This window comes from Taurulus bubalis, assembly GCF_910589615.1.
Source record: "Taurulus bubalis genome assembly, chromosome: 20".
In the NCBI taxonomy this organism is placed as follows: domain Eukaryota; kingdom Metazoa; phylum Chordata; class Actinopteri; order Perciformes; family Cottidae; genus Taurulus; species Taurulus bubalis.
Genome location: NC_136608.1, coordinates 11,064,774 through 11,077,117, shown reverse-complemented (window position 1 = coordinate 11,077,117; position 12,344 = coordinate 11,064,774). Strand labels below are relative to the sequence as shown.

The window sequence follows — 12,344 nt, the reverse complement described above, 5'->3', positions numbered from 1 at the left end:
TCTCCAATTGTTCACTGATTAATAGCAATCCTCACTCTTCAGGGAATAAGTCTCCACACTCAGGAAGCCATGATATTTTAACATAGTGCCTTCTTCCATCAGTATGTGTTTCCTTATCCTGCCAGTCTCATAATTACTGTACCTTGGCTGGCTCTCCTGGGCCAAGTTTTCTCCTCTCTGGTATGCATGGTCTGCTATCTGGGTGGTGGACCTCTTGACGATCTGTTTCAGCTCAGGTTCCAGCCGCTCCATTATGGCATTGATGGCCTCAGGGATTTTCTTCAACTTGGCCAGAGCCTTAAGAAAAAGGATGATCGATAGAAACAGTTCACTTGAAGCAAGGGATGAAATAACAACACAGAACACACGAGTGGATGTAACAGAGCAGAGGTGAAGAAATTCACTGATTCACAGTGTGTTTAGTGTTCACAAATCTACCTTGATGAGGATGCCCATGAACTCAGCACTGTTCTCCTCTGGATCTACCTCAGGGAGGTCCGCTTGGTTCAAGTCCCGCATGTCCAGCTGCAGCTCACGCACTGAAGTATAAAGATACACTTCGGTTATGACGTGCTGGAAGTGCTTTCAAAAATATTTACAGTCATAGGGATTCAACTATTTTTTTAAATGGACAGTTGTAAAAAGACAATTACAAAAAAGAGGATAGAATACTTTAAAACTAATTGTTGTCCATTTTCTTTATGTCTGGTGTTTTGAGCCATTGTGCTCAAAGACTAAAGACAATGTCCTTGGAGACACTACTCAAATGTTGATACATTTTGGAATCCTGGAAGTTTTTTTGTAAAGAAAAAGATTTAAAAAAAATAAAGAAAAAACAGCTTTAACTACAATAACATAAGATATCTTCCTCTTGCACACACCTGCACCTATCCGGTTATCCTCCCCCATTCATGCTCTTTCCATCTGACTTAGCCACATTAGCAGCTAAATTGAGAGTGACAGCATGGAATGATGCTCTAATTTCCATTAGATAGGGCCTTCCAATTCCCCATCAAAGCACGTTAAGAGAGTTAATGTTTATGGCAAGTTAATGGACTCTGGTTGTATTTCCTCTTTTACCCCATTCCAACTGGAGTTTGTGTAATAATTATGACAATTACTAGCTACAAATGAGGTGCTCTAATGCTATTAGACCAAATGGCAAGCTAGGCCATTGATGGAAGCCGGCTGATGTGTCGTGATCACAGTTTATTAGCATGATGGTGCGTAGGTAGTGGTTTAGCTTTCACCTTTAGGGTGGGTAAATTAAACAAATATGTATTATGAATTTGTGGTGATTCGTACATTTGATTGTGGTTAAGGTCATGACAGGAACATTCATGGTGATGGGCTGAACTCAGCGATAATGAGAAGTGGAGATACATGAAATGACCGTTTATTATTATTTGTATTTCCTCTCAATTTTTACTTTATGTTGTCTGTTTGCTCTACTTTGCTGTTATTTTCTTCATTACCATTGTAAACAGATCAACACACACAGAAAGAAAGTCACAACTATCTGCTGTCTTGGCTCCTCAAAATGAGCTCCCCATTGACATCAGGACAGCTGAAAGTCTCTTCTCTCTTCTACCGCAAACTAAAAACACATCTTTTTCGACTATACCTTAAATAAGGAAAGTAGCACCGTAGTAGCACTTAAATGGCACTTATCTATAGCCCTTTGTAGTTTAACTTTGTTGAAGAAATTGTACTTTCTTGATACTTGTTGTTCTGAGTTTGTACTCATGGTTGAATGCACTTATTGTAAGTCGCTTTGGATAAAAGTGCTAGCTAAATTAAATGTAATGTAATATTTAAAAAAATACTTGTTCTGTGATCCCTGTAGTGTACATCATGTTGTCCATACTCGTCAATAAAGTATATAATTTTTTTTAAATGACAGTTGTACTCTAGGTGACATGAGCCTTCAGTAAGAGCGAAAAGAAGTGAGAGCGAAAGAGATAGAGAACAACAGAGATAACTACATCAGTTTAATTAAACAACCATTGGATAGAAATAAACATGTTGGCCGCATCTTTGCTTTCAGGGAAACCTTGCACTTCAGAATCATTTGCTAAGATCGAACTTGATTTATGCCGAGGGGATAAGTAAGGTAGCAAAGCAGCAGTAAGCCAATATGTTTGTGGAGACTGAGCGGTATGCACAAGACAGTGTACGGTTGCATGGCATCGACAGAGCCGAGAAGAAACTGTGAGTCGCTAACGTAGAACGCCAAGAGTGGGCGGTGAAAAAAGTGCCAGGCTTAATATAAAAACTCAGAAACACCAAGGGAACACCAAGTTATTGCAGGATTAACTTTTTTCATTATCTCCTTGTTTGCGTTCCTCTGTTCTCTCTGCCTGGGAGGAATGCAGTGCTGACTCTACGCCCCAGCAACCAAGGGAGAATTCATACATTTCTGAATACAGTTATAGTAGGCATTATCAGTCCCTGTTAAAGCACCGGTTACCATTTTGAGCGTAATGAATGCCTTTCGCCTGCTGTGATGACAGAGATGCTGGGTGACTAATGGTACAGATAGGGGGGACAAGATAATTATAATGTTAGCAAGGGAAATGTATATTATGATCATGGTTGAATGTGTTATGACATATACTGCAAATAGCAAAATGTATGTGTGTGTGTGTGTGTGTGTGTGTGTGTGTGTGTGTGTGTGTGTGTGTGTGTGTGTGTGTGTGTGTGTGTGTGTGTGTGTGTGTGTGTACGTGAAAAGAGGCATCAGTGGGGTGGTTAGTCCTTTGTACAATAGTTTGGATCAGCAGTTTCTGGTGCATTCTATTATAGTATGAGTGTGTGTGTGTGCGAGAATGATGCTAATGACTTCATTATCACTAAAGATATCAGCATGGTGAAAGTCAAATTGCAAACTGAAATCCATACACTTTGTTATCCAAAAAGACCAACAACACTGCTTTGTTGATGTGTTTATCTCTGTAGTTCTGCTAATGAATGCAATTAAATGCAGCGCAAACCATCTGAACACATTTTTTCCCCCATGAGACAACCTCTTCAAACTCTTAAACTTAAAACAAATAGTCCCTCTTATTAAATTCTAGGGAACATACCACTGCTGGATCCAGGTGTGCTGAACTGTGATGAATCCAAAAGCTTGCGTGGGGTGGACAGGCTGCTAACATCCAACACAGGAATTGGAGATGCATCTTTGGCCGAGGAGCTGCGAAGAGAAAAACAATGCAGCGATCCAGGGATTATTAAAATAAAATAAGTCATGTTACTTAATGATTTGTTTTCTGTCTCAGATAAAACATGATTTTATGACTGTATGAGAGGAATAGGCTCGAATTAACTCCAAACATCTGGAGTAATAGCTTATTTCATACACATACAAAAGTTTAGTATGTGCTAACAGAAATGCACCCACTAACCTTGCCTTCTCTAACAAAAACAATCTAATGTTATAACAAATAAGCCTTGCATCTATGGGTGGGATTGGTGCTGCTTTCCAATGAGCCATTTATCAAGCCTTAAGCCGGAGGTGGGAGCAATCCACGTCCTTTAAGTCGGGCTGTATAAACACAGGGTATCTGCTAAGTGAGTGGGGTGTATGGAGGCTGGCTTGTTGTTAGAGGCAACCCAATGCAGGAAGGCCAGGACCTGTCACTGGCTGACCTTCAGTAATAAATCACTGTACTTCACCAAACCACCGCCACCATAATTACTGCACCTCACACACAGACACACATGTAAAAGTGCAAACAACACTCTAAGCAACACAACAGCATCAACAGTGTGTTCGAAGTCATTGTGCGAAATTATCCCTAATAAGTCATTCGGCCGCAACTAAGAAGCTGGCTCTCGGGTCACGGAGACATGGTTTATTATTCTCCTGGTGGCTGCATTCACTCTATGTGTTGAATTCTCTTATCTTATGTATAAACTGCTAGTAATAATATATATATATATATATATATATATATATATATATATATATACATATCATGACTCAAAGTGTATATGTCACAATTTGAATTAGTGATGTTATCTTCTTTACAATAAATGATGTGTTTTTTGTCTGTCTCTTTGGAACTTCACAGCACAAAGAACAAACATAAGACAACAAACAACTAGAACAACAAGTTATACACAGTCTAATTGTTTTCGTCAGTAATTGGCTTGGTTTCCATACAGTAAATAATTGGCAAGTTGTTCCAGCAATGGATGAAATGATAAAGATTTCACAACCATGCAGTCAAAACTTTTCAAAGAAAGCGCTTTGAAGGCTACATTTCGCATCGATACATAATAGGCAAACAAGAAAAGCTTTTAGTACCTCAGACCAAACAAACTGGCTCGCACTGTCTCATTCAACATTGCACACTGTTCCATAGCCTAGTATATTAGTGATAACATATCTGGGGGGCGATAATGTAATAACACGAAGAAAAATTAAACAAAACATATTTCAATGTTTGTTGTGTGGAACCATAAAAGACTAACTACAGTTTGTGCAAATCTTACAGGGATATTAACAAAATATAATATGATGAAATGATGTGATGAAATTCATTCTCTAATCTGTACTGTATCTTAAAGTTAGACAGTTATATTGTGTTCATTAGTCATACTACAGTGCACAATATTGTCTGTCCTTGCACAGTGAAGGAAACAAAAATAGACCACGTATCCCACGTATTTCATTCATGCACAATCAAGTCAATGGTCAATAAGCATCCCCTGAACAGAATGAGGTACTCCTTTCATATTTGTATTCACGTGAGGACATCTGGATCCCCAAAAGGGTGACGATATAATAAAAGACATTGAAGAAACCGCCCCTTACCCTGGCAGGCGAGCAGCATTTTTGTCCTTGTTCTTGTGTCCTAGACGACTTGTGGACTTGATGTAGAGGTGTCGGTGCAGCTCATCGATGAGTACGAGGTGGATGTTGAGCTTCTTGCTGTGTAGCTCCAGACGCAGATCTCCAAGCCCTTCCACCTGCAGCAGGGGGCCTTCCAAGGACTCCACGGCTGACACCTGCATATATGACAACATATCAGCCAATCACAGGTTATCCCTAGCTGTACATTTCCACTTTTATAGCGTCTGATCTTTGGAAGATTTTCTCCGGGCATTTGTCTTTACTGGATGTTTACACAGTAGAAAGATGTAGGACAATTATGTTCAGGAAAAAAAACACAGGATCTCCACGTCGCAATATTGATTTATTACCCAACAATAACTGCGTATGGGCTGTACCGAGACAATACATTGAATTAATCATCACACTAACCTGTAGTTAGTGTTGCTCTGTGGGTAAAAAAAAAAAAAAATCGGCCCAAATCTAATATGGTTTCTAATATAAATATGATTGTAATAATCAAATTTGCCAGTCAGACCAGCTTTGGATCATTCCATTTTAAACTGCACCTACTACTTCTAATCTAATGTAAATCAAGAAACCCTGTGGTAAGTCATTGTTCAGTCAAGTCCATGATTAAGTTAGCCGGTCTTCAAGGTTCTTCAACTTGTGTACGAAGTTATCTTTTTGTTTCCAACTGAAAGAAAGTATGCAATGGTGAAGCCTCACTCCACACAATGAGATGAACAACCACAATGGCGCTCATTACAATTATTGTTAATGTATTGAATAAACTCTTAATAATTTGTCTTATTTTCAATTGACTTATGAATTTACATACTAATATATACAATCTATGAAAAATATCTTTCCTTCTAAAAAGTGATTCCTCCTGCTCCCCTGAGTCACTCATTCTCCCTCGGTGCTTCCCTTTTACCTCAGTTTTCATTAGCAGGAGCGGTTTTGTCATGTTTGCAACTAATAAATCCTAATGCTGTTAAATAAAATAGGCTAGTCTGTATGTGTGTATTTATGTGTATTTATGTGCATTACTGTATTTCCAGGGCACTAATGGCCAGATGATAGCGCTGTGAAGAATGTTTGCATGGCCAGTGCAGGACAGACGAGTAGGGTGGGGTGGGACGCTGGGCAGAGTGCATGGGTCAAGTGTGTGTTGATGCAAATGAGAGCCACATTAGTGACGGGATGAGCTAATGCGCTGCGCGATCAGCCCCCTTTGGTTTAATAGAATAACTCGGCATACCTGCAAGGCTTTGCCTGTCCTGTGTGTGTGTGTGTGTACATATACACCTCCCAGATGTGTCTGTGTATGATTGTATAACTGTAAATCATTTAACACTTAAGTGGCTGTATGTGTTGAGGGGGGGTGGGGATCTCATTACCATTGGGCTGGGAAGACAGAGGAAGGCTGCTTAACATCATTAGGGGCCGGGCCTGTCAGCGTAATGAGGGATAGGAAGCCTCTTGTGAATTTGCTTGCAAGCAAGAGACATTGTGAGAAGGATAGGATAGTGAGGAGGAGAGTATGACAGGTTATCACTAGCTCTAAGCTCCGAGTTGGGGGGAGGTATGTGTGTGCACCTGGGTTTTGTGACACGACAGGAAAAAGGAAATGAGAGAGGACACAGAAGAGGAGAGGACAGTTTCTGGAACCAAAGCCAGTCTCGTTTTAACCAAACCCGTGGGGTCTAAGACTGCCATTCAATAGCAGACAGAGAGCATAGTCGGAAATCTAATTGTCAACCCTTAGAGATAAGGCTCACATTCTCACACACACACACACACACACACACACACACACACGCACACACACACGCACACACACACACACACACACAGTTATGGAGAGCGAGAGACAGTGAAGGAGAGATAGAGAGGCGAGGACGTATATTCCTGGCTAGTCTATACTCTTGCCACACTACACAGCAAATATAATAACAAAGATATATACTGCACGAGTCAGCAAGCACAAACCTTTTACAACTTTTTGTAAAAGACAGAATAAAAGGAGGGGTAGAAATAGATTATAAGGATAGAAGCCACAACAGAAGGCACAAGTGAAAACCAGGGAGTCGTTAATCTGACAGATGAGTGCAGTAATGAGTGACAGCATGATGGGAATAAACACTTCAGGGACTCTCAGAGAAGTGACACAGGCAGTATGATGTTACAATGGAGCGACACGAAGGGAGTGTGTCGAGGCAGTTTCCAGTATATCCGGGGGAAATGCAGAGGACATAGACAAATATGTTTCATATAAACCTAATTGTTATAATCAATGACATTATTCCTTTGGCCAATTTAATTTTTAATCTTCTTTTTTCACACTCTGCTACTTCTCCGGTGTCTTTGTGCTTTTTTAATCATGCCTACTACTCTCATTATATGGATAATTTCTGTCATATGCATTGAATGTGTTGTAACTCTGTTATGTTGTTCATTCTGCACACATGACATCTATTGGATCCACCTCTGTTGCTCTCCCGAAGGTTTCTTCTGAGTTTTTTCTGAGGCAATGTGAGGTCCTGGGACAGATGATGTCGTATGTGTACAGATTTCAAAATCCCTCTGGGGAAATGTTTGCAAATTGGTGATTTTGGACTGTACAAAATCAATGTATTTGAATTAACATTCACAATGATTATTTGGGGGAGTGGCTTTGGAGGAAGATCTGAAGTCTTACAGACTTTCTTGCTGGATTTAGTGACTTTTGAAGCGAGTGCTGCTCGCCACTTTCATTGGAAAAGAGTTGGCAACACTGGACTCGTAATTTTTTTGTAAGTAGCATACTCTTGCTAGTTTCTCCAGTGTTGCCTATCCAGGCTATACGTGTGGCTTATTTAAAGTGGACTTTCTAAAAATCATTTATTCATGAACTGCATGAATATGTTACCAAAGCAAAAGGTAGAATGAATGCATCCAACAGCATTCTGGTATGCAGAGACGTATAAAATCTCCTTTTGAATTAGGCTTTTTATATACGAACGAAAGTGCACTGTCCTGATCAAATAAAGCGTATTTGAAGTGTGCAAGAAAGAGGCGTAGTGTCCAACTGACTTTGAACTTTCCACAACCTTTCAAGACACGCTGTACTGACTGAGCACAGGTTGAATGCAGTTCCACTTCTTTCCACCCCCATACAGAATATTCTTCATGGTCTTTTGGGTATATCATCATCCCTCTTTATTTCCACCTCTTCAGAACCCCATTTCAGCAAACTAATTATTACCAAAGTCTAAAAGGAAGATGTGTGGGTGTGACAGAGAAGGGGGAGAGGAAGAGGAAGTAAAGGAAAGAAGCAGAGGGATCACAGAGCCTGGTCGTTTAGTCCTCAATACCATCCTTTCGGCTCCCCTGCCAAGCACACAGCAAAACACACATCAAAAGAACAAGCGCACACGCAAACAAGCACACCTGCAGCGCCTTCGCTGCACTTAGATGCTGTTCTATTGAAGTCAAAGAGTTGCACCCACCGGACTGTTAAAGCTGGAAAATGATTCTTTAGAGGGATGAGAGGTGCCAGGAAATCAATCTTGGCATTAACACTTCATAGACAGTGGTGTTTATGTATGTGTACTGCGGGCACCATGGGTCTCAGAAGCTGCCTCGATTTTGCTCCGCATGCATTTACATAAAGTATGTCAATACATTTTCCCACTTGGACTTTAACTTCAAAAACAAGACAACAACTTGTTTCTTTTTTCTGTCTCTGCCTCGCTACATAACTGAAAAGCTGGACAGCTTTACACATACAAAGAGGCTCCTGCACCCCCACGTCTCTGGCCATTAGTCTACTCACCAGCATGTCGGTGCCATGAAGGTAGTGCTTGCTTGCCATATAGGCCTCCAGCCGTTGAGGCACCTGCTTGATGCTTTCGATTTCATCCAGCAGCTGGAGGACGTGCTTGTGCTCGATGCCCTCTATCCACAGCTTCCTCAGCTCATCCCTTTTGCAGTGGAGCAGCATCTTACAAGACAGGAGGTTCTCCTTCACCTGCAGGAAAGAGTGAGTTCAAATCAAGAAAGTAGGGCACACTACTATATCACCAGGCCCATTGCATGTGCAGCAGTACCAATAAAAATACAAGTAAAACATGACCTATTGTTTAAATAAAGTGTAATTTATGTGTGTCTATCATGCTAAATTGTCAAGAATCTGAAATGTTGAATCTCATGAGCTCGCAGTGAAAAAAGAGCAGAACTACTGAAGGCCAGAGCTATTAAGAAAGATCCATGACAACCATGCATCCTTAACCTTCGCTCTTTTTTTCCTGCAACAAACTGGATTTTCTGGGCAAATGTTGTCAAAGAAACTAGATATCCAGTGACACAAAATAATGAGGAAGGGTAATAAAGGCAATATTGATAATGCCAACTTAAATACCCCTAAAATAAATTAATATGTAATCAGTTTAGAGGGAATGTGATCATCTCCCTTGAAACCTTTTAAAACACTTGGATTTTCTGGCTTGCATAAAAACGTATTTTTGGCTCAAACACCTACACAGGTGTTTCCACTTCTGGCTGATTAGCTTTGCTGATTCAAGGTTGGGCAGAGCTGCAGATTTAGCCACCTAGAATTCCCCCTCCTTCCGTGATGGGGAGTTTGCAGTGTTTAAAGCAGATGCACACATTAGCAGGCTTCAGTTTCAGAGTCCCGGTGTTGTGCATGCTGGCTCACTCGTCATGACTTACTGGGATACTTGTATACTGGGGATTATTTGGAGCCATCGTCACACCTGTTACTTTCTACTATAACGTGTCAAATTGTCTGCAGGCCTATGTAATTGTGACAAGTAAAATGTCATGATTTCAAGACAGAACCATGCCAGCAAACCTTAGTTAGAATTCTGTTTTATCCTGCGAAGAAAAAGCGCAAGGACACTGGATGTCTATTTTGCCAAATCTGTATTGGCTCACTCATGGAGGGGACATTAAAGAATAACCTTTAATTTTTCAATGTTTTTTTTTTTTTTCCAAGTGTAATAGAGAAAATTATGTCCAGAGGCTAAGGATTCAGATTTCAGCTGCCAATTTTTAAGTAGGCAGCTTTATTCTTGGGTGAAAAGGATGTCAGTCTTTTAGTCTAAGAGTTTAAAAAAATCCTAAAAACTGATCTAAGAAAGCCTTCATGTATGAAGAGACAAATTAAAATTAATGAAAATGGTCTTGTTTTGTTTTTAAATTACACAGCTTAGAGTCACTGCTCTGAAATCCATCAGAAACAATGTACGCATGAATATTAGTAATGGCTTTCTCCAACCCTCCAGTGTCCATTTGTGTACATAAGTCTCTCATTTTACCTGTTTGATCTTGTTGCGGGAGCTGGTGATGCGCTCGGTGATGCTCTGGTAGGTCCTGATGGCAGTGGTAAGTTCGGCATAATGCTGAACAATCAGTCCATCTAAGTCCCTGTCGCATGTCTCAAAGGCTTCTTCCAGACGACCCTTCTCTGTCTCCCTGTCTTGCACATCATCACTGCTGGACAAAGTCCTGCATTGGAGAAGAGGGAACAAAAAAGTACATTCAACTCAATAACTAAATCCACATCATGGAAGCATCAACGTTGGAGTGGAGAGCAGAGACCCTCTGGAAATGGCAATTACAAGCTGGGTTTTAGCAAAGTGGGAGCTTACGTAAAGCACTTGAAGGCAGCATAAGGTAGAGGAAGAAAAGTGTGTGCAGACATAGCCTACAGCCAGCATGGCAACATGAACAGGTACATTCAAGGAATGTAATTTGCTGCTAAAATGTCAGGTCACCTGCCACCATGGCAGAAAGGTTTCCCTTATATGAAGAGATATTATTTTTAAAAAGCAATTTCAAAGTTCAAAATAGTCAAGGATAAAGGTTGCATGATATATTCCGTATTTATACTGGCTTGTCGACAAAAAGAAAATGAGTGGCTGGTAGAAATATTCAGTGACCTGCCACAGTGGCAGATGAGGAAGAAATGTCAGACCCTTGGTACATTCATGCTGTAACAAATTGGTCCAACAGCAGCCTAAGTATTGGTCAGTGTTGCCAGATCAGATTGTCAGTGTCCAGCCCAACAACAACTGAAAACCAACCTAGTTCAATAAAGAAAAATAGTCCAAACCATAAGCTCTTGCAAATTTGTAAAACCATTACATGTGCATTAAAAAAAACTATGATATATAAATATATATTTATATATAAATTATAGTTTTACAAAGCTTCATATCATGACAACCAAGGATAAATGTTAGATAAATAGGCTATCACAACCCACAAAGAGTGCAGTCAGACAACCAAAATACACAAATAGAAATTGCCAATGGTGACGTCAATGTAAGTAACAACAATTGAATAAAACTCTTGTTTGGCAACAGTGATACTGGTGCTGTCAAATAAAGCATCATTTCACATATTTGAAGATGCTCCTTTTATCCTCCTGGTAAAAAAAAGAAAGTAATCCTATATTTACATTATGTAAATTAAACCATTCATTGTATAGTGTATACACTTATAAGGCCGGTGGATATTCCTGGCCTCCACTTTGGAAAGCCTTTAACTCTCTCCCATAATGTCCATGTTCACTTTGCTCTCTCCAAACGACTTCCACCAGAGGAAGTAAGGTTTTGAGACAGTTGATTACAGCTGTCAAACCCGTTAGTTGCAGGTCACAGTGAGGTCACAGTATTTGCAGTGATTGCCTCTCAACTCTATATCTTGCTAAACACTTTCGTCTAGTTGTTAAGATTATTATTTAGTTTGTTACATAAATATTGCCTTTTGTGACATGAATAAAAGATGAGTTTCAAATGTACAAGAGTCACGTACTGTGGCCACTATTTAACCTTTTATACTGGTCCAGGAGAGAATAAAAACAGCTATGAACACTAACTTACTTATAATCCTAAAATTAATAATGCACAGGAAGATAGCAAAGTTGTGAGCTTTAATTTCTTAGATACAACCAGCAATACAGGAAGGATGTTGCTATCGTAGCTTTAGCATACAAGCTAGCTGTCAACACGTCAGAGAGCAAATACGAGCATATAGTTCAAAGACTGTCCGACGTCTTATGAACGCTGCATAGTTTAAACAATGAGTGTGACAAACATTACCTTATGACAGAGATAAGAAGACCAGAGGGGTCTTTGTTTTTGCTAACTGCAGTCCTGTATCTCCCTGTTTCAGCTGCCATTTTTTTCCAGCTGCGGCACCCAAACAGGAAGAGAGAAGCGCGAGCGCGAGGTGACGCGAGGCAAGGAACTCGGGAGTTGTAGTTTCACCACGGAAAGTAATTCTGTCATCAGTGGTGCACTTTTTCTAAATTCTGCTTTGGTCACAGTCATACTTATGAAGCGTATCTACTCTACTCAGCAGTTTAAGTTTCTTTATCATAACATATATTTGGAGACAAATCAGCCATTCAAATAATTGCATTTTAATGTTATATTATTTTTAACTATGCTTAATTTATCTCCATCAACAGGGATCTCTATTTATGATAAAG

General features: G+C 40.0%; 1 protein-coding gene across 2 annotated transcripts in view; it reads right to left on the bottom strand.

Moving 5' to 3' along the window:
• The window catches only part of exoc4 (exocyst complex component 4), a gene marked incomplete at its 5' end in the record, with an annotated part of 101,895 nt that extends 89,863 nt beyond the window's left edge, over positions 1-12,032 (bottom strand). For both annotated transcript variants that reach the window (XM_079235731.1, XM_079235730.1), the window contains 7 exons: positions 143-297; positions 439-539; positions 3,087-3,196; positions 4,823-5,016; positions 8,661-8,855; positions 10,165-10,354; positions 11,953-12,032. In XM_079235731.1, the coding sequence (XP_079091857.1) occupies positions 143-297; positions 439-539; positions 3,087-3,196; positions 4,823-5,016; positions 8,661-8,855; positions 10,165-10,354; positions 11,953-12,032 (1,025 nt within the window). The remainder of the gene's footprint in view (positions 1-142; positions 298-438; positions 540-3,086; positions 3,197-4,822; positions 5,017-8,660; positions 8,856-10,164; positions 10,355-11,952) is intronic.
• Positions 12,033-12,344: the final 312 nt, after the last annotated feature.